The following is a 22,730-nucleotide window of genomic DNA, read 5'->3' on the forward strand; positions in this document are numbered from 1 at the left end:
AAGAAAAAAAAGAAAAGATAATAAAGGACCAGGTGGCTCTCTCTCGTTTAGCTGATAGAAGCTACGGTAACCATACAAAACGCATTTTTAAAAATAATAAATAAATATAAAAAAAAAGAAAAAAAAGTCGAGAAACGAGCGCGAAAATCAACGTGAATCACCAGAAAATCAAAGTGGAAGAAGAAGAAAGAGGTTGTAGATGATTTCAGTGACGCCCACTCTGGTTCTGCTCAAAACACCGAGCTTCTTCTTCTGCCCCAACAATGGCCGACCAAACCCTTGCGGAGCTTTCACTGTACGGTCGTCGTCTTCCAGCGTCCAAGAGATCGACAAGTCTCCATCGACGCCTTCGGATGGGAGAGAGCTGGGCTCGGAGCTCTACGCGTCGGTGCCGTTCCCGGAGATCAAGGCGGCGAAGCGGGTGGTACTGGTGAGGCACGGTCAGAGCACGTGGAACGAGGAGGGTAGGATTCAAGGCAGCTCCAATTTCTCCGTTCTCACCAAGAAAGGTGAGGCTCAGGCCGAGACTTCCCGCCAGATGCTCATGGACGATTCCTTTGACGTCTGTTTCAGCAGGTTCTTTTCCACTTAATTTTTCTTCTTATAAAATTTTTGATTTTTGATTTTCAGTCTATATTGGGTTTGATTGTTTTGATTGTTAATTCAGTCCCCTTACACGATCGAAGAAAACAGCTGAAATTATATGGGGTAATCGGAACGAAGAGATAATTACAGAATTGGATTTGAGAGAAATCGATTTGTATTCTTTTCAAGTAAGTTTATGGGAAATTTTTTCTTGTTGTCTAATTATTTGTTTGGACTGGGGGAATTCCACACTTCAAAAATAAAGTATCTACTTTTTTTTGTTTTTTGTTTTTTTGGCGCTTTTAAGTAACAAAAATAGTTCATTTTATTTTCTCCCTCCATTTGATATTATTTTTCTTATCCAAACATGGCATAAAAGGAAAAAAGAGATGAATTTCGTATATTGATAGAAAGTCCTTGGTGGATTTGATTTAGGGACTCTTGAAGCACGAGGGAAAAGCAAAATATGGTGCTGCTTTTCGCCAATGGCAGGTAGATGCTGCAAATTTTAACATTGATGGTCATTATCCAGTGAGGGAGTTGTGGACTCGTGCTAGAACATGTTGGACCAAAATACTCGAACATGAGGGTAGGTCTGTTCTTGTGGTTGCTCATAATGCTGTTAATCAGGCTCTTGTTGCAACGGCTATCGGTAATATTCTTTTTTCCAGCTCTAGTATGTTTCAAATTATGCATAAAATATATTGTTTTACTTTTTTTTATTTTATTTTTTATGATTTTTATTTTTTTATCTTCTTTGTATTCATATTCATTTCCCTTGTCGAAAATCAGGATTAGGAACAGAGTATTTCAGGATACTACTTCAGAGTAATTGCGGTGTGAGCGTGCTGGATTTCACACCAAGAGTTGAGGGTGGATCACCATTTATTTGTCTTAATCGTCTAAATCAGGTATGTGGCATCAATGCTGATAAATATAAGCTACTATGTTTTCTCTATTACTTTATGTTCTGGTATCATCATGTGGAAGTATGTATTTAGGAAATTATAATGACATAGCTGTTTATGAGATAAGCAAAACAATTTATAATTGAAAATCTTAGGGAAACGACTTAGCATAGTTACTGATGCTAACATGACTTTTCTTTCTTGGTGTTAAGGTTTTGTTTGGTTTCCATGATTGAGAAGGATATTGAGAGTGTCTTTGGTCCTTTTAATTAGTTTCCATATCTTAATTCTTTTTTGCATAGGGCTTGAACTTTAGAAATGGAGGATGAAGCCATCGGGTTATTATTATTATTTCCTTTTAAATGGCTGACAGCATAAGATAATTTTCATAGTGACGCATGCTCTTTCTTATTTTTGAATTTACTTATTTGTTTCAACAAGTTTTCACTATTATGTAGGTTGTGAAATGGGTTATGCTGTCCTCTAAATGGTACTAAAATATATGATGCAGACCCCAAGTTCACCAGTTGGAAGTTCTGGAGGAAGGAAAACCAGTAAGAGAATAATACTTGTCTGTCATGGATTCACAGAGACCAATACTGACGTATGAAGCAATCACTTGAAGTAATAGTGCATTCTAAGATTTTGTTGATATTAACTTCACCTTTTTGATTCAAAGGTTTGACAAAAGAACCTGATTTAATTCTCAAAGAAAAGTATCAAGCTGTGTGTTTCTGTTATCTTTCTTTGCAATTGATGAAAAAGTTGTGAACTCCTAAGTTGTTCATTCTGTCTGGGCTTTGTCATAACAGATAACAAGGTTGTGGAGAAAGAATCTAATTTGTTTTCCAACAATACAGTGTTTAAATGAAGTTTCCATATATTTGTGCTCATATTACTCAGAACATGTGACTTGAACACTTTCTGGGGTTGAAATGTCTCTTTCTTGTAAACGTTTCCAATTCATATCCATGTTGACTCAATTTCAGATTTGGATATTATAATGCAGTGCAAATGAACAAACAAGAATATTTTAGAAAGGGACATTTATGGCATTTGGACTTGCAAGATAATTAATTCTATGACCTCAAAATTTGCATACTTAAGATGAAAACCACAAATCTATGCATGCTGAATTATAGATATAAAGAATCTTTAATTTATTAGCTAAAATGTTGGACAGACCGGCCTTCCTTTTGCTGGGGATCAAACAATGAACATGCTTGGTACCATACAGGTGAGGCATCTATATGCATAGATAACGATGTCTGGGTCTTCCTTTCTATGAGTGCGTTGATCAGAATTTGATTTTCTTTAATGGATGCATGACAGTCCCAGAAGACTGCTGAACTACTTCTTGATTTGAAAGTTAGCACTATGGTTAGTAGTGCTAAGAAAGCTTGTATTGAGACAGCAACAGCCATCTCCAGAGTAAGCTGATCCTTTATTTCTTAAGTCTCTTTGTGATGCTTGAGTTTGAAAATTCAAATTTTCATGTCAAAGAGTATTCAAGTCTGAAGTTCATCATTACTACTTTAATTGATTGCAGGTGCAAGAAGCTGCAGATTGCTTGGGTGCTGACTGTGTGCCTCGCTATGTGGAAATGAAGCAGACGGAGAAACTTGATGTTGAAAATATCCTTCAGCAGACAAAGAAGGCTAGATACCTAAACTTGAATCTCAGGATCTCAATATGTTTCTTGTCGGTTGCTTATGATGGGAGAGATAGAAGCTTTAGGATCTTATAAGTTACGACTAATTGGTAACAAAAATTGTCCCAGGAGTAATTATCATTACTAAGCTGAGATACCAATGGGGCTTGAGATAGAAAATGCTATAAGTTACGACTAATCCATAACAAAAATTGTCCCAGGAGTACCTATCATTGCTAACCTAAGATGCCATTAGGGCTTGAGAAAGAAAATGTTATCACACCTTAGCATCAAAAGCCATTCATAGTATGAGCCTAGTTTTTACTCATCCATTGTTCTTGACAGGCTTATCGATCTAGCTTTATCTTCTTCTTTCTTAGCAGAATGCAACAGAGTTTTCATCTCTTCAGCCTGGTTGGTTCAATGGGTTTGAGGATACAGTCACTTCAGCAGTATGGGATCAATCAGAGAAGGCTTGGCAGTATCTGTTGAATGAACTAGATAATGAAGGAGAGCCAGAAAAGGTGGTTGTTGCAGTTGGTGATCCTGCTATTCATATAGCACTGATGGGGCATTGTCTGAATTTGACAAAGGAATGGATGGGATCATTTCATCTTGATGCAGGAAGCATCAGCGTCATTGATTTTCCTGATGGTCCTACTGGAAGAGGTGTCATCAGGTGTATAAATTATACAGCACATTTGGGGAGGTGGTCGATACCCATCACAAGATCAACCGTCGATGATGAAGAGTTTTAGTTTTGATGTGAATATTTTGTAATCATATAAGTCAATTTGGATTTTATATATACCGAGTTTGACAAAATGAAGTAAATTTTTATATATTTGTTAGGGATGGGCTTTGATTATTGTAAAAAAAAAAAAAAATGTAATTTATCTATAACCCTCATTAGACCAGACCATCGGACCAAATATTAAAAAGAAGCAGTAATTCTACACTTTACCAACATTTTGATGAAGAATGATATGATATTATGTAATTGGTTTTTTGTCTTATGTAGGGCATGGATAATCTATTAGCTATATTAATATAGTGCTAAAATTTAAGATTGTCACAAATATTGCACAAACCGTTTAAATTTTAATTTTTTATTCTAAATAAGGCTTTGAAACATGCTTTTCATTTTTCGTTTGTGGGACGTTGGGTTTTGAACCAAATGAGAATCAACAAATTTCATGGGCCAAAAGCATGGAAATAGGCGGCCCAACCCGGTCGACTAAGAGATCAACAATTTCAAGATAGGGCAGAGTCCAGTATAGTGGTGGTGGGGTTTTACTGGGTTTTAGGGTTGGAAGTGAGAGAAACAATGGCAGCTCCAATTGCCGGAAGATCGACGGTGGTGGTGCGTACGCTGTTCAGAGCAACAACTACCAATCCAACAGCGTCGGCGAGCAGACTTTCATCGTCGCCTCTCTCTTCGGTACGCTCAGCTTTCAGGCCTCTTCAATCTCGACTCTCTTCCCCTCCTTCTTCCAGGTACTTCTCATTCTTCTTCGATGATTATATATCTCTATCTATATATGATTTTTTTTGTTGGCTTTATGAATTATGATTTGAATTTGGAAGGTTGGTACGACGAGAATTGGCTTCTCTTAGACCCATCCACACCGCCATTGCATCGGCTTGCCTTGTCTCCAAGCTCCCCGCCGATCCCACCATCTGTATCGAAGGTCTTTCTCCCTCTTTTTACACAATGTCCAACTTTTGCTTTTGAATACAAATTGCTGCGCATTTTCTACTCCTTGTTCTGATATATTAGTGAATATGAAAAATTATAACTATGATCCTTGTCTTTGTGACCATGCGCAAATTCAAGTTGAAATCTTTGCTAGGAACTTAGATATTCCTCAACCTTGAATCTGTTGCTTTTAACTTTCCCATTTTGGTTCATGGCTCTGGGGTAGTTTGACACTGCACTTGGGCTTTAGGAAGTTATAGTAGTAATATATATTTAACTCATGAACTAGATAAATAACCATTCCCATTCTGGCATTGCTAAAGAAATTTTATTTTTCGTTAAAAAAGAATACCATCTCAATTGGAAATTATTCTCATCAAATATAGCATTGTTGTATTTGTAAATCTTACGGATCTGAACTGGATTTATTTATTTTGGTGGGCACTATAAGGTTTAATTCGCTGTTTACATAAGATTTTAGGGAACGCAGTTTAAATAGCCTTAAGAGTGTAGTGAAGACCTTAGTTTTTCTTGAATGATAATGCTATATTTACTCCTTCACCTGCCTCCCGCCTCCCGCCTCCCGCCTCCCGCTCCCTGCCCCTAGCACCTGTATAATCTGTAAGCTTTTTCCTTCTGCCTTGTAGGAAGTCTCAAGTACTTTTGTTTAAATAATAGATTTCTAAGAGATAACATGAAGCCTATGATAGACTTGACAATTTTTATGCTCTGAATCTGTTTTTAGAATCCTCATTCTCCCTTTGAAACGTTATGTGAAGTTGACAATTTCTAACGTGGATGATGATGTGTCATGACAAATGTGTAATATTAGGTTGTTTAGACCAACCCAAGGTTAAGTTTTTTTGCATATGAGGATAAATTGAAAATCATCTTTTCCATTTGCCTGGCTGCATTAATGATTTCTAGCAAAGGTAAAAGTTGAAGAGGTCCAATGTTGATGAGTATGAGAAATCTGAGAAAGGTAAAATATAATACGAGAAGGAAAGGGAAAAAGAGTGAAAAAGGATTTCTTATTATCATAAAAGGATGAAGTAGCATGTCTTATTTATCCAACTATAACTTCTTTACCTTTTATTTGTCTGCGATTTTTTGGATTACTTAAGAAATTTGTTTCCTGGTATTACCATGTTGTGGAAAATGGACAAGTGATTCTAATTTTTCGTTTTTTCACTTGATGCAGGTAGATTTGCCAACTATATCAGTCCCATCTAACAGTGAGGTTTGTGGAGTTTCAAAGTTCTCTTCTCCTTTTGATGAATTTTCCTTTAAGAAGTCAGAATCCATATCTTCCAAGGATTTATTATTGAAAACGTTTGTTTAGGTTGAGTAGCAAGTCATTGCTACATCCTGAAATTTTCCTACTTAGTTTGTTTAATGAATCTGATTCAGCTATGATGGTTAACAGGATATCTGTATGTTTTATAGTAAATCATCTGAAATGATTGTATTGAGTTAATGCATAATAATGAAAGGGATATGTGTTAATTAGCAATTTTGTTTTTACATTTTTTTTTTCTTGGAAAAGAAGTTAACGGAGCGTTTCACATGTTTATCCAGAAACTAAGTTCCTTGGATTTATTCTTGTAATGGACAAACACTTTTGTTTCTTGCCTGTAATTTGAAAAATTCTGTGAAATTGGCTGGCTTTGGAAGATTGCTCTGTTAGTTCATTAGTAGCATATTTAAAATCTCAACATTTCAAACCATAACAATGAAAGTCATTTATAAAAAACACTCCGTTAAAACTTGGGTGTCAAAACCTTTTTGTGTAGCAATCATTTTCTGGGTGAGAAATTACATGAATCAGGTGCTGATAACAATTTTATTCTTAATTTTCTTTAATTATTATTATTATTATTATTATTATTATTTTCCCAATTCATCTGCTCATGGGAGAACTAGAATTATATCAAGCAAGTGGGCATTAAATCAATGAGCAAAACGTTTTTCGTCATTGCTGTAGATAATTGATTCTCTCCACCTTCCTCAACGGTGCTGAAGGAATCGAAAATGAAAGTAGAATATGTCCCCCTTATAAACTCACTCCACGCAGAATCATTAAATATTCATTCCTAAAATTTTTGATTGAAAGAGGTGTTTTGTCCTGAGTCTTTCATTTCGGCTTATGGACCACCGAGTGCTCTTTAAATTGATATTGATGGAAGGCCAGGTTTCATTCTGCATTCATATTTGAATGTTTTATTGTTTTATTATTATGAATAGTTTTTTAGTTTTTGGTAACATCTGCAGTTGAAGATGTTTACTTTACATGCAAGAAATACGGAGACTGCTTTACAGGTAATTAAGAAACACTTTCATGACCTCATTGAAAATCTAGAGACATGGAGGCCATGTTTTCCAATTCAACTTTTTATATTGCAATTTGGTAGAATTCATGATTGTAATTCTCAAACTCACATACTTTCTGAGCACAAGAAAATGTGTGTCGTCTTTAGTTAGTTCAATAAAGCCACAAATTCGTAAAATGAATTCTAAAGGCTGTGACTCTGCATATAATGGTGGTTCTCGCTTCTCAAATTAAGAGTGATAAGAGTTAGAAAACCACTGTTAAAAATAATAAAGATCAATATATTTTCTATTAGGAGTGAATTCAGCTGTTATGTGAATTGGTACAAGATCTTTATTTTATTATTTTCACTGTGGTCCTATTGATGTAGAAAATTAGTAACATGTATGGAATTCACTAAGAGCTTAATTATGAGATCCACAGAAAAAAAAAAAAAAAAAAAAAAAAAAACAAACAAACAAACAAACAATTTGACTTATATATTGTGCATGTGCAAACGGGTGCAACTTAATTAAACGCTTGGGTTCCTAGATGCTTTTAATGACTATGGTGGGGCACATGCATTGAAACATAATACGTGCCTGCTTTTATGTGGAAAACTTTGTTTAGCAACAACATATTAGGTACCAAAGATTAAGACTAGACAATGTTGTTTATACCTTACACAATTTCCCTTTTAGATTGTCCAACCTTTACAAACCAAAAAAAATCTTATACATATGGTTTAATGAGCTCATTTCAACCTTTATATATACCTATCCATGTCCATGATTGTATTAATACTACATACTGCATTTCATATGAAAAATACAGATGCCAAATTGACGTACATTGCAAGTGTTAGATTATGACGTTAGAAAACCAATAAGAAATAAAATAGGGCTGTCGAATTTGAAGTGTCAATTTCATGTACTGATTAAACTTTGTTTTCTTTCAACAATAAAATTGGGTTTGCAATAACTTCCTAGAAGCAACGATCCCATCACGAATTTTAAGTACTTAATTTAATTTTTCTTTTTTTTGGGCAACCACAGAAGTATTTAATTTCTACTTGACATATTTATAAATATACATATGTCTATGTATATATGCATATATATATATATATATATATATATATATATATTATATAAATATTAATCTTTGACTTGGCATAGCTAGGGAGATTTATATGGGGCATGTAGGATACTCCATTATTTTACTCACAATTTGATATGGGTTAGCTTGGAAGACTACACATGTCCACATGGCTTTGGCAGATGGGATATAATTTTAGATTTTACTAATAAATTATTATTGGAAAAAAATATATAATTCAGTGTATGAGGCTATTGGGTGTTCGAAGAATGAAGAGGAAGAAAGAAAGTGGAAGTAATTAATTCATTTTAGTTTCTTTGTCGTGTCTAGTACTAGTAGTGTTTGGGATCAAACAAATAATTTGACCCACAGAATATATATATATATATATATATACTAATTTGTAGGTTAGCTGTCTATTAATTCATATATTATAGAAGTTAATTCCAAGCAAATTGCGTACAAGTGATTGTTATTACCAGACACACCCTTGGTTTAAGGACATTGTTGGGATTACTCAGTACAATGTTATATTATATTATACACAAAATGAAGCCGTACAAGTTTTACTACATTTTTATTTGATTGTTAGTTCTGACTGCATTTTATATTATTAATTTAAAGCAACATATATAGTTTCTCATCTTGCCATTCGCGGTGTTAGAAAATTATTTAGATTTCTAACAACCATTACAGCCAAAGCAATGTATCATTTTATAAACCATTTATTACAAAATGCGATTTTTTAGTTTAGAGTTTTCTATAAAATAAAATAATATTACTAAATAAACAAAATGTATAGGGATAAATGATTAAATAAATGTTGTGATTTTTCATATATATATATATAGTTAATCTCAAATAAAGTTTATTATACTTTATTAAATTAAAATTATTAAATTATATTAAAATTAAAATTTAAAAAATAATCAAATATAGGTTATATTTAAAAAAAAATTCAAATCTATCGAAAATTGATAATTTAAATGTAATGTAAATATCAACCATTAACGCAGTCCGAAACCATTAAATATCAACCATTGCTGGGGCACGCCATCCTTTATCCTTCTAATCTTTTTTGTTTATAAAAACAAAAAAGAAATCGAAAAACAGTATCGATACTATAAACAGTGTTTTCCATTAAGAAAAATACACTGTTTAGCGTCAAAACTTTTATCCACAATATTAATATATCAATGCCAATTTTAGTTTATGAGACTAATAATACTCACAAAATTGTGTAGTTTTAATCCCAAAATTTATGAAATTGTTAGCATTTAATATTTTAAGTCCAAGGCCATGGATACATATATATGTATTTGGAGATTAATTAAGAAAATGGAATCTCATTTAATGAAACCTCATCTCCACGTTGTTGGTCCCCTGCCCACGTCTCTTCAAAATCTATTCAGCAGTCCTAAGAAATAAGAACCAGAGAGAGAGGGAGAGAGAGAGAGAGAGAGAGGAACATTTTATATATATATATATATATATACTATGGTATGTAACGATAATATATTATAAGAAATAATTAATTAAAAATGAAAGTGAGAAAAAAGGTCACAAGGTAAATGCTAAGGTAGGTATAAATAAGCAAATGTGCCAGTTCATTGATGTTGGAAAAGTGATTCCTAATAACGTATGTCGTCGCTCACTCTTACTTTCCCTGTCGGTGCGTGTGTAGAACTAGACCTGCTTTTTTTTCTGCATTCATCTCTCACACGTGCAAGCGTGCATGCGAGGACACACACACACATACAGACTTCCATGCCTGGGCTTCAATCTCCCTTTGCTCTCTCTCTCTCTCAGTGGATATTGTACATGCGTTGAGATAGCTAGCAGAATAATCATTATATATATAATATGTTTAAACCAAAAAAAAAAACATTTTTTTCTATTATTTGTTTATTTATATTATATTTATCAGCTTCGTCTTGGTCAGAACTTTCAAGTCTAATTTATTCTCTTTGGCCTTGCAACTAATTCCCGGCCGTTTGATATAGAAAACCAGTTGGCTCATTAATTATGGTACCCCCTAGCTGCTGTCTGCAACATGCATTGCAGAATATATGATATAATATATAATATATATTGCTTTCCAATCAAGTCTACATATATATATATATATATACAATGAAAGCTAGAGATAGATACATAGAAATGGCTAAGTGGGTTTTTCTTCTTCCTTTTTTTTTCAATGTTTCCTCCATTGGCTTCCTTGAAGTTTCATAACAAGCTAGTGGGTCACTTTCACGATATCTATATATCTGAGAAAGCTAAGATGCCAAATTGGCGGTAATTTCTTGCTTCATTACATTGGTCATTGGTTGGATAAGTAACAAAATTCCAATAAAGTAACAAATTCCCTTTCAATGGGATTCCATATTCTCTTTTGCTAGTCTTGCTCAGACATTATATCTGTAAAGTTTGAACGTACATGAATTGCATACCTCTTTTGATAAATCTACACAGCTTTACTTTAACTTTGTAATTGTATATATTACTTTTATTATTTTTCCACCAAACAAAAGAAGAGAAAGCTTAATTGGAATCCAATACATATCGAGTTAAGATTAAAGATTACGCGTGTCTAACAGTACTATTCACCAGATACAAAATATGAGCAAGTCATGGACCGTAGTAGTTAACGATCGATGGCAGATCAGCTCTACAATTAATTCTATATGATTATTTTTGAAGGTAGCATCAACTTTTTGCTAGTGGAATTAAGCTGCCTTTCAACATAATAATCTAACAACATGTGTAGTATTTCAAATCAATATCTATAACATAATAACCTAACTATATGTGTAGTATTTCGAATCAATATCTACAAATTTTCCCTATGAAAACTAATTCAATAGCAATGATTCTAATTTTAAATCTTCACACTTTAGTATCTAAAAAAAAAAAAAAAAAACAAATTATAAGTTGAGCATAAACTTAAATATTGATGAGATATAAGTTAATGAGAGTAACATATGCAATAGTCTGTATTGTAGAGAATCATGCCCTTTTACAACATATATTTCATGGCATTGAAGATTATGTACTTGGCCATCATGGGAACATCCCCTAGGACCATAGACCATCAAGGTGGGTCCATTTGGCTAGAAGTGTGGCTCTCATATTGGACACAAACACCAAGTAATAATGCCTCTTGTGAATTTTTTTGTATTGTCTCTTTTCATGGAGGATATCTCATTTCTTGTCCATCAATTCTAAGCAATCTTTCTTTCCTTTTCTCCTTAAAATCTTTAATAAGGACGTCTCATTAACGCATAATCATAACACACCACTTGTATATGCTCTTATCACACGTCTTCTCTCTTAATTCAATTCATAAGCTTTTCAGGGTTTTATTTTAAACGTTGATTCATACAAGTATATCATCATGAAAATAACAAAAAGAAAAACCCAACTATCTTCTTAAAAGTTATTTTATAGTTTAAAAAGCTAGTTCTGGATTAGTCAAATTCATAATTTTATAAATGAAAAAGTATAATTATTACCATTAGGTTGTTCCTGTAAAAAAGGCTGGTTTTGCTTTTAAGGCAAAAAGGATTAGATGCATGTTTCCATATTTTAGGTTGATTTCTCAAGTATTGCATCGACCCAAAAATTAAAAAAAAGAAGAAAAAAAGAAGAAAAAAAGTCATTACATAAGACTTTGAACAAGAAGAAAGAACATCTCTGCCAATAAACCAAAACACACGATGTATGTAAGAAATCTTGAATTCAAATTTGTACGTTTTGAATTGGAATATAATTACATTAAAATAATAGTACAATCGATGAAAACTTTGATAAAGAGGCTCACATGGTTAAAATGTAATATGTTCAAACTTTGTAATTGGTAGGCTTTATAAAAGTTGAGCATGACCAATTTTTAACACTTCCATAGTATTAACCAAAACTAAGAATGGTATAACACTTATTACAGTTTTCTATATACCAGTAGTTAATTTGCTTTTGACCCTTTTCTTAACCATTAAAATCATTCCCTTGCGATTTCAATAAAATCTTCAGGGTCATTATGACAAAAAGCAAGTTACATTTTAACGGAAGTTGGACTACGAAGTCCAACAAATATGACATTAAACATAAATTTATCAAAATCTCCTATCTTTAAAAAGTTAGCGTTAAATTTACAAAGTCTGAAATTCTATCGTTTTTAATATTAGTTTGTTCCAACTGCAACCTCGCATCGTATTTTCTATATATATAATATATTAAACGAAGGATTAAACAAATAAACCTGCAGTTTTATTTGTTTATTTTTTTGATAAATTAGAGCAGCGGCTATTTATTAAATTACTCATACACTTTTATATTATTATATTACATATTTTTCTGTCTGCACTTTTATTGTTATATGAATTGTGTATATATATATATATATATATATTCGGACCAAACCTCAATAAAAAGGATTACAGAGAAAAAAAAAAAAAAAAAAGGGAAAATATTGTACCTCATTTTGCCCTTGCTTTTAATCATAGGTGTGTTGGGAGTAGGAGTTAGTGGGGCTACGGGCTTAATTTATTTTGTGGGGTCAACATTCCTCCATCATAATCCTCCTCCACTACCTTTTTTTTTTTTTTTTTTTTTTTTTTTTTTTTTACTGAAACAATTCAAACAAATTTTCTACCATCAGATTTCCACTAGAATTATTAACTGACATGAAAAAATTTTCTTTAACGTGTTTGATATTATGCAACTCAAATACCGCCATTCTATGTTCTTGTCAAATGATAGGATTTTATGATTTCTTCTTTGTCAACTTTGAATATGGTACTGAGAAATTGTCAAGAAATTAAACAGAATTTTAATAATAATAATAATAATAATAAAATGGGTTATTAAAGTTTCTCTTATCTTTCTTTCTATATAAATATATTAATTACAAAAGCCAATGTATCGAATTGAAAGCACCCATGATCATGTCACAAATAGTGATGATTTTCTGACCAAGTCCAACTGTTTTTTTTTTTTTTTTTGGGGGCGATTTTCTTTTCATGTATCTTTATGTCTGATATGAACTGGCAAAAAGAGCTTAAACAAGGCAAACTTGAAGGTTTTTTTTGCCCCCCTCTCTCTCTCTCTCTCTCTCTCTCTCTCTCAATCTTCTATTCTTTAATTTTCTTACTTATAAGATGCTGATTTTAAGGTGTGAGATAGAGAAATAGAATCACATAATATTAAATACATAGGGGCCTGTCAGAGAGAACCTGGATTTCTTTGCCTCCCTCCTAATTTATCTTCCTCTCAATGTTCCTCATTTAGAAAAATCTTAAACGACTAGCCTAGACAGTTACAATTCACCCATCTTGTCTGGCCATTCATGCTCATTAAATTTTTTTCTTAGAAAAAAAAAAAAAAAAAAAAACCAAACCATTTCTTCAATACCCCTCCATTTTCCTGCTTGCTCTACAGTTTTTTCTTTTTTGCTTTTTCTTCTTCGTTCTGTTTGGTTATCAAGAAGAGCTATTTTTCTGTACAAAATAATGAGAGACGTAGTTTCTTGCTTTAGCGAGCACGCTGTAAATGTATCACATCCTTCATGTTCTAACCATTCAAACACTGCTTGTATAACTCCAACTTTAACCCCTTCAGTCCAAAATGCAGTGACTTGTCTCTACAGACTCATTCTCTCATCTCAGAAGCAGCTTTTGGTCACCGTCAATTGGTGCAAAAACAACACAGCCCAAGGCCTAAGCATAAATTTTGGAGATGACCCATCACTATCCTTCAAGCTCAACATGAATTCGCGTTTGTTCAGGAAGAAAAAAGGGAGCAGAATTCTTGAATCAGAACTTGGAAAGGTGGAAATTTTCTGGGATCTGTGCAATGCCAAGTATGATTCAGGGCCTGAACCTGTTGATGGGTTTTATGTCTTGGTCATGGTTGATTCAGAAATTGGTCTGATCCTAGGCAACATGGCTGAAGAAGCTGTAACAAAGAAGTTCAAAACCAGCACACCAGCAGCGAAAGTCTCTCTGATTGCAAGGCAGGAACATTGTTCAGGAAATACCCTTTATTCCACAAAAGCACAATTCTGTGATAAGGGCATTGTACATGAGATTCTGATCAGATGCAGTGGAGAGAAAGAGGGATTGAAGCATCCGGTTCTGTCAGTTTGTATTGATAAGAAGATGGTGATCCGTGTGAAGAGATTGCAGTGGAATTTCAGGGGAAATCAGACAATTTTTGTTGATGGTTTGCTGGTTGATCTGCTTTGGGATGTTCATGACTGGTTTTTCAATCCTGCTTCTGGGTATGCAGTTTTCATGTTCAGGACAAGAAGCGGAATGGATAGCAGGTTGTGGTTGGAAGAGAAAATGGTACAGCAGAAAGAGCCTGACAGAGTTGAATTCTCTTTGTTGATCTATGCCTGTAAGAGCTCATAATAAAATTAACCCTATTTTTTTTTTTTTTTTTTGGTTTTCCTTTTTTATTATTTTTATTTTATTCTTGTGTTATAGTTTTAAATTCTCCTTTCTTATTGAAAGGAGTGGATACTAATTCATTTTTGATCATATATATATATATATATATATATGTATGAGAAAAGAAAAAAGTATAGTTGTAGAAAATGTAGATGGATCCGTTTAGCAAGTTTTCATCACTTTCTTTCTCTCTGTTTTTCTTCCTCAAATGGAACTGAAACAAGAAAAATTAAAGTGAAGCACATAGATTTTTGTACGGTTTTCAAGTAATTAAAATGGACAGCAAACAAACTTTTGGGAATTTTGAAAGATATCAATGAAGATTTGCTGAAAGTGAGGTTTGTGGATTCCAAGATAACAATGAAGATTGGACAGAAAAAAAAGAAGCTGAGAATCTCATGCTCAAATCAAGCTGTTATTCCATTTTCCTTTTTACTGTGTTTGATATGACTATTAAAAAGTTTCGTTTTTTATTTTCTAAAATACAGCAGATGGTTTATTTCTATATTTCACTTAATTTTGAAACTCAATTCCAGATGCGTGCCTGATTTGTTTTCTCTCTATTCCAGATGCATGCCTGATTTTGTTTTCTCTCTCTTTTTTTTTTTTTTGTGTGTGTGTGTGTGTAAGTATATGCTGGATTTTTTTTGTTAATATAATGTAAAGACAAAAGGACAAGATTTCTCTTATTTTTCACCATGCATCTTAGTGAATTTCCAAGAACATAAAAATTCCCATACAATTAATATGTGATGTTATTCCCTGCAAGTCTGCAACAATATTATTATGAGTACTGAACATCATGGTCTACTTAGGAAACAATTGCACCGGTTCTTCCATTAATATCACAATCAACATTTCGTATCTTCATTTAGCAAGTTACCCACCTAATTATGATACTTGACTCCAAAAAATAAAACAAAATAAATCTTGTTGTTGATCATTGTCAGAACCATTTCAACTTTGAGCAAACTAAATTTGTTAAAGAAATGCTAAGTTTGGGTTCTTGGAAACCAATCTCAAATCCAACTTGGTTTGTTAAAGCATTAACTTAAAAAGCAAAAACCAAAAATGAAAATCCATTAAATTTAGAACAAACCAGCAAAGATTATGGTAGGGAAAAAAAAAAGCATATTTCAAAATCATGTACCATATATACAAGTCTATGGTCACCTAAGCCTTAGAAACCTTGAAATTGGCCCACGAGAAACAAAAACCAATCATTATTGCCCACTTAAGCCCCGCTCCAAGGCACCTTAATTAGGACACAATAGCCCTGCAGGCTACAGAATAGAGACTATTCAATTAATTCCTTCAATATGGACCTTATTCATGGTCCTTTTATTGATCCTATTTTTTTGGCTTTTAGGCTTTTCTGCTCAGAAAGAAAAATTGATTAATAAAGAAGTGTAATTGGTTGAAAAACTTGGTGGTCGAATGCGCATGCTGGTCTTCATTTAGTCTAAAGTCCTTATAATGCTATTCACCAAAAAAAGAAAGTCCTTATAATGCCGTAGAAAGTACATTTGCTGATTATTTAGTCTCTTGCACATATTGAAACTATTGGCATAGAAGTTGATGTTTGATTTTTTAGGTTGGGATATTTGCAAAATTTCTCTAGAGACATCAACTTTGTTGATCTTTTATACGACAAGTGACTCTTTCAAACTGGTTGAACCTTAGTGCATGTATTTACCTAAAAAAAAAATAAAAAGAACCATAGTGCATGTAACATCCAACTGTGTCACGTATATATAAATAATATATAGTTTTTAGAACCAAATACTGCAAATGTTAAAGTAAAGAAAAACTTAGGAAAGTGACAAAATAATGTCAGACTAATGTTGACAATTCTAGATTATACCATTGCGCCATTACAAAATAAGGAAACAATATTACATGAATTAATATATCAGGAAAGCCAAAATTTTTGCTGAGATGATGAAAGTGATTTTTGCATAATTTGAGTTGTTAAGCATTTGAGCTTGAAAAATTGTTCCAAATTCATATTCCAAGTCCAATCTTTGTAGGAGGTCAAAGTATTATGCCTTCCACTAATTCCGAGGGTTCAATACAAAGATCCTTTCATTTTCAATCACCTTATTGACAGTCCCTATTCCCATAAAGATTATATTACTTGTTCAACGGAGAGTTTGAATTGTTACTACTTTTTAGTTGGGGTAAAAAGAAAAAATAGCAGGAACATCCTTCTCAGAATAGTAAGTTTGGTGTTATTGCACCAAATTAATATTCTGATAATCTAAAGCCATTGCTTAAAGTTTGATGGCAACCATATAATTCTGCCTGTGGCCTAACCAAAATTAGAAGTCAGGGGACACCTATATGTCTTCGTTGGATTCCTTAAGTTTTCTATCTTCCTTGGACCCCACATCCACCCACCCAGCCACCCACACACACACACACACACAAAAACAGATATATATATATATATATATATATATCGAATACACCTATATGCCTTCCTTTGCTTTCAAAAACCATTATTACTTTCCTTGCTCTTCTTGTGAACTTTAAGAATTTCAAAACACCTAGCTAGGGCTCTACCTTTAACTACCCTCCAACTCCACCTTTTAAATTCTCAAATGTTAGCTTGGGAGATCATGAAAATAGAAAAGGGACAAACTCAGGTGTTTAATCAGGAAGCAAAAGTATTGGTGAATATTGAACCTCTAGGTATTTGGTGTTATTCATGTGAATTAAATAGCTTTTTTTTTTTTTTTTGAATTAATTAAAATGCCCTAATCATTTGGCAGTAGTATAATAGATCTATAATATCCCATTATAATATAATTATAAAGCTGGAACTAGAAATCAAACTTCTTCCAACTTCGCTTATGACGTTTTGACCTTTTGTTACCTGTCTTTTTCTTCATTTTTCTTTACCTAACATTACAAATCTAAACTAATTTGCCCACCAAATTTGATTTGATGATCTTAAACTATATATGTATAGTTTGTCTCCCTTTCAGTTCTGAATCTGATTGTCCATTTCTATTGCTTGTCTTGAAAAATGATTACAAGTCCATTTCTAACTTTTATTTCCTAGAATTGGTGGGAGCTTACCGGCCCACTCTAAAATAAGTTGGGCAGGTTGACAAACAGTAACACTAATTATTATCTTCAAAAAAAAAAAAAAAAAAAAAAGAGAGCGAGAGAAGGAATTGAGAGTTTGCAAATTGAGGAATACCATGAAAAATTGTGGACCCCTTTGTTATTTATTTTGCTGGATTGAAAGTTGTTTCATTTTATTTTAATGTTGTTATCTAAGATTGGATCAAATAAGATATGGTTCTAATCTGTTAGAATATTGGGGATATTTTGCTATTTGGTATACGAACCCTTGAATGCATTTCCTACTATATTCAAACATTTACATGATTCCAATATATGCAATGAATTTCTTCACAAAATTAAGGTGAATATATCATTTTCTGATATTTTAATTAAATACAGTATGGGACCCTCAAATTTCAAAGTTCGAATATATATATATATATATATGCAAAAAGTAAGTTCAACAACGAATATGAATATTTAATGTTATTTTTTTTTTTAAAAGACAAAAAATTGTGCCTTTTCCGATTTCCACTTCTTATTTGTTAATTGGTAAGCAGAATAGAAAATCAAAGATATGTTGAGAAAAAAGGACGTGCAATGTCCCAAAAGCAAGCTGTCATATATTCACAAAAGCATTCGGCCAAAATAAAAAAAAGAAAAAAAGAAAAAAAGGATATGTTCACAAAAGCAACTCAGCTTAGCTGAAAAAATTGAATCAAAATTAAGAGTGCGCTTTGAAAAAATAAATTGATTTTAAGGTCCACAGAATCTTGAGCTTGTAGCCCAAAATAAGTATTGGGTCAAATTAATATGGGCTTTAGTCCAAAATAAATATTTGGGCTTGTCAATCATGGGTATACAAATCCGACATGAATATGCTATTTGATTTCTGTTGATTTATAGTTTACCTTTTCGTCTCTCATCATCATCTTTTCATTGTTTTTCTAGTCAGGAAACGACCAGAAAAAAGCTCAAATGAGTGAAATCATTTTTAAAAGACAAAACTTTCTTCGAATACATAATTTTGAGCTTGGTAGTTTATTGACAAATGAATATATTTGGGAAGAGCCACCAAAATTTGCTCAATGTTATTCATATAAAACATCTAGATTATAACATCAACAAGGCAGGAAAGTCTAAAGCTTTTGCATGATCAATCATTTCAACTTCTTAATACTATCACAGCTACAAAAGACAGCAAAGTAACCAACATATTACCAACAGAGTTCTTCATGGATTTTCCCTTTGAAACAACCTTGTCTTCTGCACCCAAAAAATAATAATAATAATTATAATAAAATGAAAACCCATCAAGAACACTGAAAGAGAAAGAAGTAAAAAAGCCAAATTGATCTGAAAAAACTTTTCAGATTAAAAAGGGACTCACTACAATCTTTCAAGTGGCACATGCACTTCAACCCAACACCACAATTTCCATTAGGCTTCTGACACTCAGAACAGATATCAGGAACTGGAACATGATCAGGGATATCAAAAGAAATCCTTGTCCCCAATTCGTATCCATCATCTGAAGATTTCTTGTACACTCTGCTGTAATGTGTGCAGTTCAAATCTCTTGGATGAAAACCCATGGGCAGCTTTCCAAGATCTTCAATAACTAAACAAGAAGAAAAAGAAGAAGTTGACCCGCCGCATGCATTTAAACAGGTGTGGTTTCTTATATACGGTGGAAAATGGTGTTTTGAGTTTGAGCAGTTGAAGACCAAAAGTGAGTTGGGGCTTGGAGGTGAAGGAAATCCAGCCGAGAGAATTGAAGGAGAAACATAGTGGAGTGAACTTGAACAAGAAGAAGGGTGAGAGATGGTGAGAGTTTTTGTTGTGTAATTAATGGAGGAGATCGGGAAAAGGCCAATGGAGGTTCTGTAGTAGAGCTTCTGAGATATGCAAAGGACCAAATCTTTTATCGGGGATGAAGAAAGATTTGAGCTTTTTTGAACAAATGGTGTTTGAATTTGATGTTTTCCACAGAATTTGATAAACTGAACATCTTCACGAGCAGTAGAACTTGATAAGTAATTGATGTTGAGTAGTAAAATAAGGAAAGCGTTTAGAAGGTGGGGTTTCTTGAATGGTTTCATGTTTTTTGTAATTTTCCTCTGTTTTCCTTGTTTGGTCTTTTAAACAGTGAAGCTTAAAAAAAAAAAAAACCAACATGAATTGGAATCAAATTTAGGACATTGATGACCTTTTTAACCATCTAATTTCCCATCATTCTCTTTTGGATTTAGGGACATATTTGCAGGAACTTCCTTTTTATTGGAATATAGAATATTTCACTTTTTCCCTGCTTTTTATGTATACTCAGAGATATTCTTTCTTATCTTTTTTCAAACTAATTAATCTTGGCCATACACGCTGTATGATTTCTAGCTAGTAGGTTACCAGACAATTATATTAACCTGACAGACTCTTCTGGACAACACAAATTCATGTTAATATTCACAGACCCATAAAAAGAAAGAAAAGTGAAGAAAAATTGGAATTATGAGATGCAAACATTAAGAATGAAAAAGGGTTTTGATCGTGTATTTATTTATTTTATATTTTTTGAGTTTGAATTTGTGGTATGATTGAAGAAGATATTGTGGCAGACAAAGACTGTAAACTTGGGCCCTTGTTGATTTTAGCAAAGTTGGATGTTCTTTTTATTTGAAATCGATAGAGACGATAAGGTGAAGCAAAAAAACAATACTCAAAAAAGTATGTTGTTTGCTAGCCGTTGGAGGTCCCCATGTTTTTATACCGTATTTACATTATTAAAGAGAATATACACATATTTCTTGGCCTACCAAATCTCACTTCCATTAATTCTTCAAACGCAAATGTATAAATGTTTTGGAAAATTTGGAACTTGCATCAAATTTCCTTCAACTTATGATCTCCATAAAACACTTAAAGCAAGGTTTACAAACAAACAGATATCAGTAGGCATACAATACAAACAAGTGGCATAGAATTAATTAATACTATTTTCATGGATAGTTCCCCAATTTTTTTTTTTTTTTTTTGGATGTGTTGAAAATGACTTCTTATAAGATCATGCTGGTGGCTTGACAAGGAGAGAAGGGAAATCAAGCACAACAAACTTCTCAATGGCTGTTGAGAATGTTGCAGAAAATTCCAGATGTTTAGGGTGGCTGGCAAATGCAGCGAAGTCTTCCTTCTTGTTGAATGTCATCGAGAAAGCATGAGTGAAGCCTTGTCGAAGCGTCTCCTGGCTCTCAATATCATGTCCCCTGGAAGGAAAAAAGATATATGTATATATATATATACACAGACGCAACCATAGAATAACATATCACTTGCATGGAGAACTTAAAATTTTACTTTTAATTAATAAGCCTTACAACTATTAAGAAACAAGAGTTTGGATTGGATGTTCCACTAGAGAAATATATATATATATATATACATATATAAAGAAATATAATCGAATAGAGACCTAAACTTTTTGGTCAAGTTGAAATCATGTATATATTTTGACCCCACTATTTATATAATATATACGTATATATGAAGTCTTCAATCTCCAAAGACACTAACAAATTGATTTATCAAAAACAAAAAAAAGGCACAACAAATTGATATCGCATAACATGTACATGAAATGGAAGCTCTTAGCTTACTTATAGCAGAAAGAGTTGAGCAAAAAGCAAGATTGAAAGACTAACCATTCAAAGGACTTAACAGAATCGATATCAGAGACCAATTTTTCCATCCCCTTTATAATCTCATCCGCCACCACATCATCTTTGAACTTAACAATAACCAAGTGCTTGAAATCCCCCATGTTTTTTTTTTCTGTTGCTCAAACCAAACCCTCCGAACCCAAGAATTTATATCCAAATTTTTTTGCACACATTATTATCTGGATGTCAATTTCCACAGTCCTATCTGTCTACTGTCACAAACCCCCATGACCCATGTCACCACATCAGTATTGGCCATAATCAATTTCATCAAACAGTTGGCATACACTTTCTTGGACAGTATCTCTAACTCAATATTTGCAAAAATAAAAAGGGTACAACTTTGATGGTGGTACAGTTCCCACTAGCCCAGTTAGCCTCTTTCTCTCTACCTCACGGTGTGGAACTGTGCCTTTAGCCTTTTCGGTTTTGCATATGAATGGGGGGTCCCTTGTAGCTGACTGGCTTCCAACTTTCTTGAAGTTTGGGTCCTGAAATGGCATCATTTGTAAAAAAGGTTATCATCACATGACATAATTACTTTTAAAATTTTCCTTTTGATTTGATTTCATTTCTTTTATGGCATTTTGAAATGTGAAGTGGAAAAGCTTGGTGATTATTATTGATGGACTTTTTCTCAATGGCCTTAGCCTGGCTACTACCCATGTGCTCCAAGGTATATAAGTTGTTTGGAGTTTAATACATGAATTGCATATCCAATCCTAATCTTTAAGCAATCATGAACAGGGCCTTCTACAGAAAAGATAGCACATTGTTTAATTTGTGATGCATGGAAAAAAGTAGAGGAAAAGTCTAGTAGATGAGCGAGTTATTAATTCCTTATTTTTTATTTATGAGGAACACAATTTTTTTGTTACTTGAATTGTATCATGGGAATTTAAGATAAGATGTTGAAATTTCATGTCAATGTATTTTCATTTAGACTAAGATATGTTATAATAGATCCAATTAATGCATGATTTGGTAAAAACCAGGCATATCCTTACAAAAACTTTTCTAATCAAATAATTTTTATGTCTACTAATAATTGAGGGGGACTTTAAACAAGGTTTAACATAATTTTAGCGATTTCTACGTGAAATGTCATCATTACGTCAACCTCAGATAAGATTTAGAAATAATGGTCATGAATCTTCCATACATTGAATCAAATTAAAGGCAAATGCCTACCAAATCATGAAGACTACTTCTCAACTTTTTCTGACTTTTTCATGGCAAGCAAT

General features: G+C 32.9%; 5 protein-coding genes across 6 annotated transcripts; 3 read left to right on the forward strand and 2 right to left on the reverse strand.

The window, feature by feature from the left end:
* Window positions 1-64: 64 nt before the first annotated feature.
* On the forward strand, window positions 65-4,144 carry LOC107410278 (probable 2-carboxy-D-arabinitol-1-phosphatase). Its single transcript, XM_016017690.4, has 9 exons — window positions 65-576; window positions 668-773; window positions 1,021-1,237; window positions 1,378-1,496; window positions 2,005-2,097; window positions 2,677-2,730; window positions 2,826-2,924; window positions 3,043-3,150; window positions 3,528-4,144. The coding sequence occupies exons 1-9, from the start codon at window positions 200-202 to the stop codon at window positions 3,900-3,902; spliced, it is 1,548 nt and encodes a 515-aa protein (XP_015873176.3). The 5' UTR covers window positions 65-199; the 3' UTR covers window positions 3,903-4,144.
* Window positions 4,145-4,408: 264 nt separating this feature from the next.
* On the forward strand, window positions 4,409-6,367 carry LOC107410282 (uncharacterized). The gene is made up of 3 exons (XM_016017695.4): window positions 4,409-4,641; window positions 4,732-4,835; window positions 6,045-6,367. The coding sequence occupies exons 1-3, from the start codon at window positions 4,472-4,474 to the stop codon at window positions 6,074-6,076; spliced, it is 306 nt and encodes a 101-aa protein (XP_015873181.2). The 5' UTR covers window positions 4,409-4,471; the 3' UTR covers window positions 6,077-6,367.
* A 6,813-nt stretch (window positions 6,368-13,180) lies between these two features.
* On the forward strand, window positions 13,181-15,241 carry LOC107410281 (uncharacterized). Its single transcript, XM_016017694.4, has one exon. It carries the CDS (start codon window positions 13,757-13,759, stop codon window positions 14,657-14,659), a length of 903 nt encoding a protein of 300 aa, XP_015873180.2. The 5' UTR covers window positions 13,181-13,756; the 3' UTR covers window positions 14,660-15,241.
* A 3,523-nt stretch (window positions 15,242-18,764) lies between these two features.
* LOC107410285 (uncharacterized) lies at window positions 18,765-20,273 on the reverse strand. Of its 2 annotated transcripts, none has more exons than XM_016017699.4 (2): window positions 19,164-20,273; window positions 18,765-19,036 (listed from the first exon to the last, which is right to left on the reverse strand). In XM_016017699.4, the coding sequence occupies exons 1-2, from the start codon at window positions 19,873-19,875 to the stop codon at window positions 18,939-18,941; spliced, it is 810 nt and encodes a 269-aa protein (XP_015873185.2). In that variant the 5' UTR covers window positions 19,876-20,273; the 3' UTR covers window positions 18,765-18,938. The 2 variants fall into 2 exon arrangements, with proteins under 2 accessions (XP_015873185.2, XP_015873184.2); XM_016017698.4 differs by having other exon boundaries at window positions 18,765-19,039; window positions 19,164-20,252.
* A 385-nt stretch (window positions 20,274-20,658) lies between these two features.
* LOC107410286 (stress-response A/B barrel domain-containing protein At5g22580) lies at window positions 20,659-21,627 on the reverse strand. Its single transcript, XM_016017700.4, has 2 exons — window positions 21,469-21,627; window positions 20,659-21,033 (listed from the first exon to the last, which is right to left on the reverse strand). Exons 1-2 carry the CDS (start codon window positions 21,585-21,587, stop codon window positions 20,835-20,837), a joined length of 318 nt encoding a protein of 105 aa, XP_015873186.2. The 5' UTR covers window positions 21,588-21,627; the 3' UTR covers window positions 20,659-20,834.
* Window positions 21,628-22,730: the final 1,103 nt, after the last annotated feature.

This window comes from Ziziphus jujuba, chromosome 10 (assembly GCF_031755915.1).
Source record: "Ziziphus jujuba cultivar Dongzao chromosome 10, ASM3175591v1".
In the NCBI taxonomy this organism is placed as follows: domain Eukaryota; kingdom Viridiplantae; phylum Streptophyta; class Magnoliopsida; order Rosales; family Rhamnaceae; genus Ziziphus; species Ziziphus jujuba.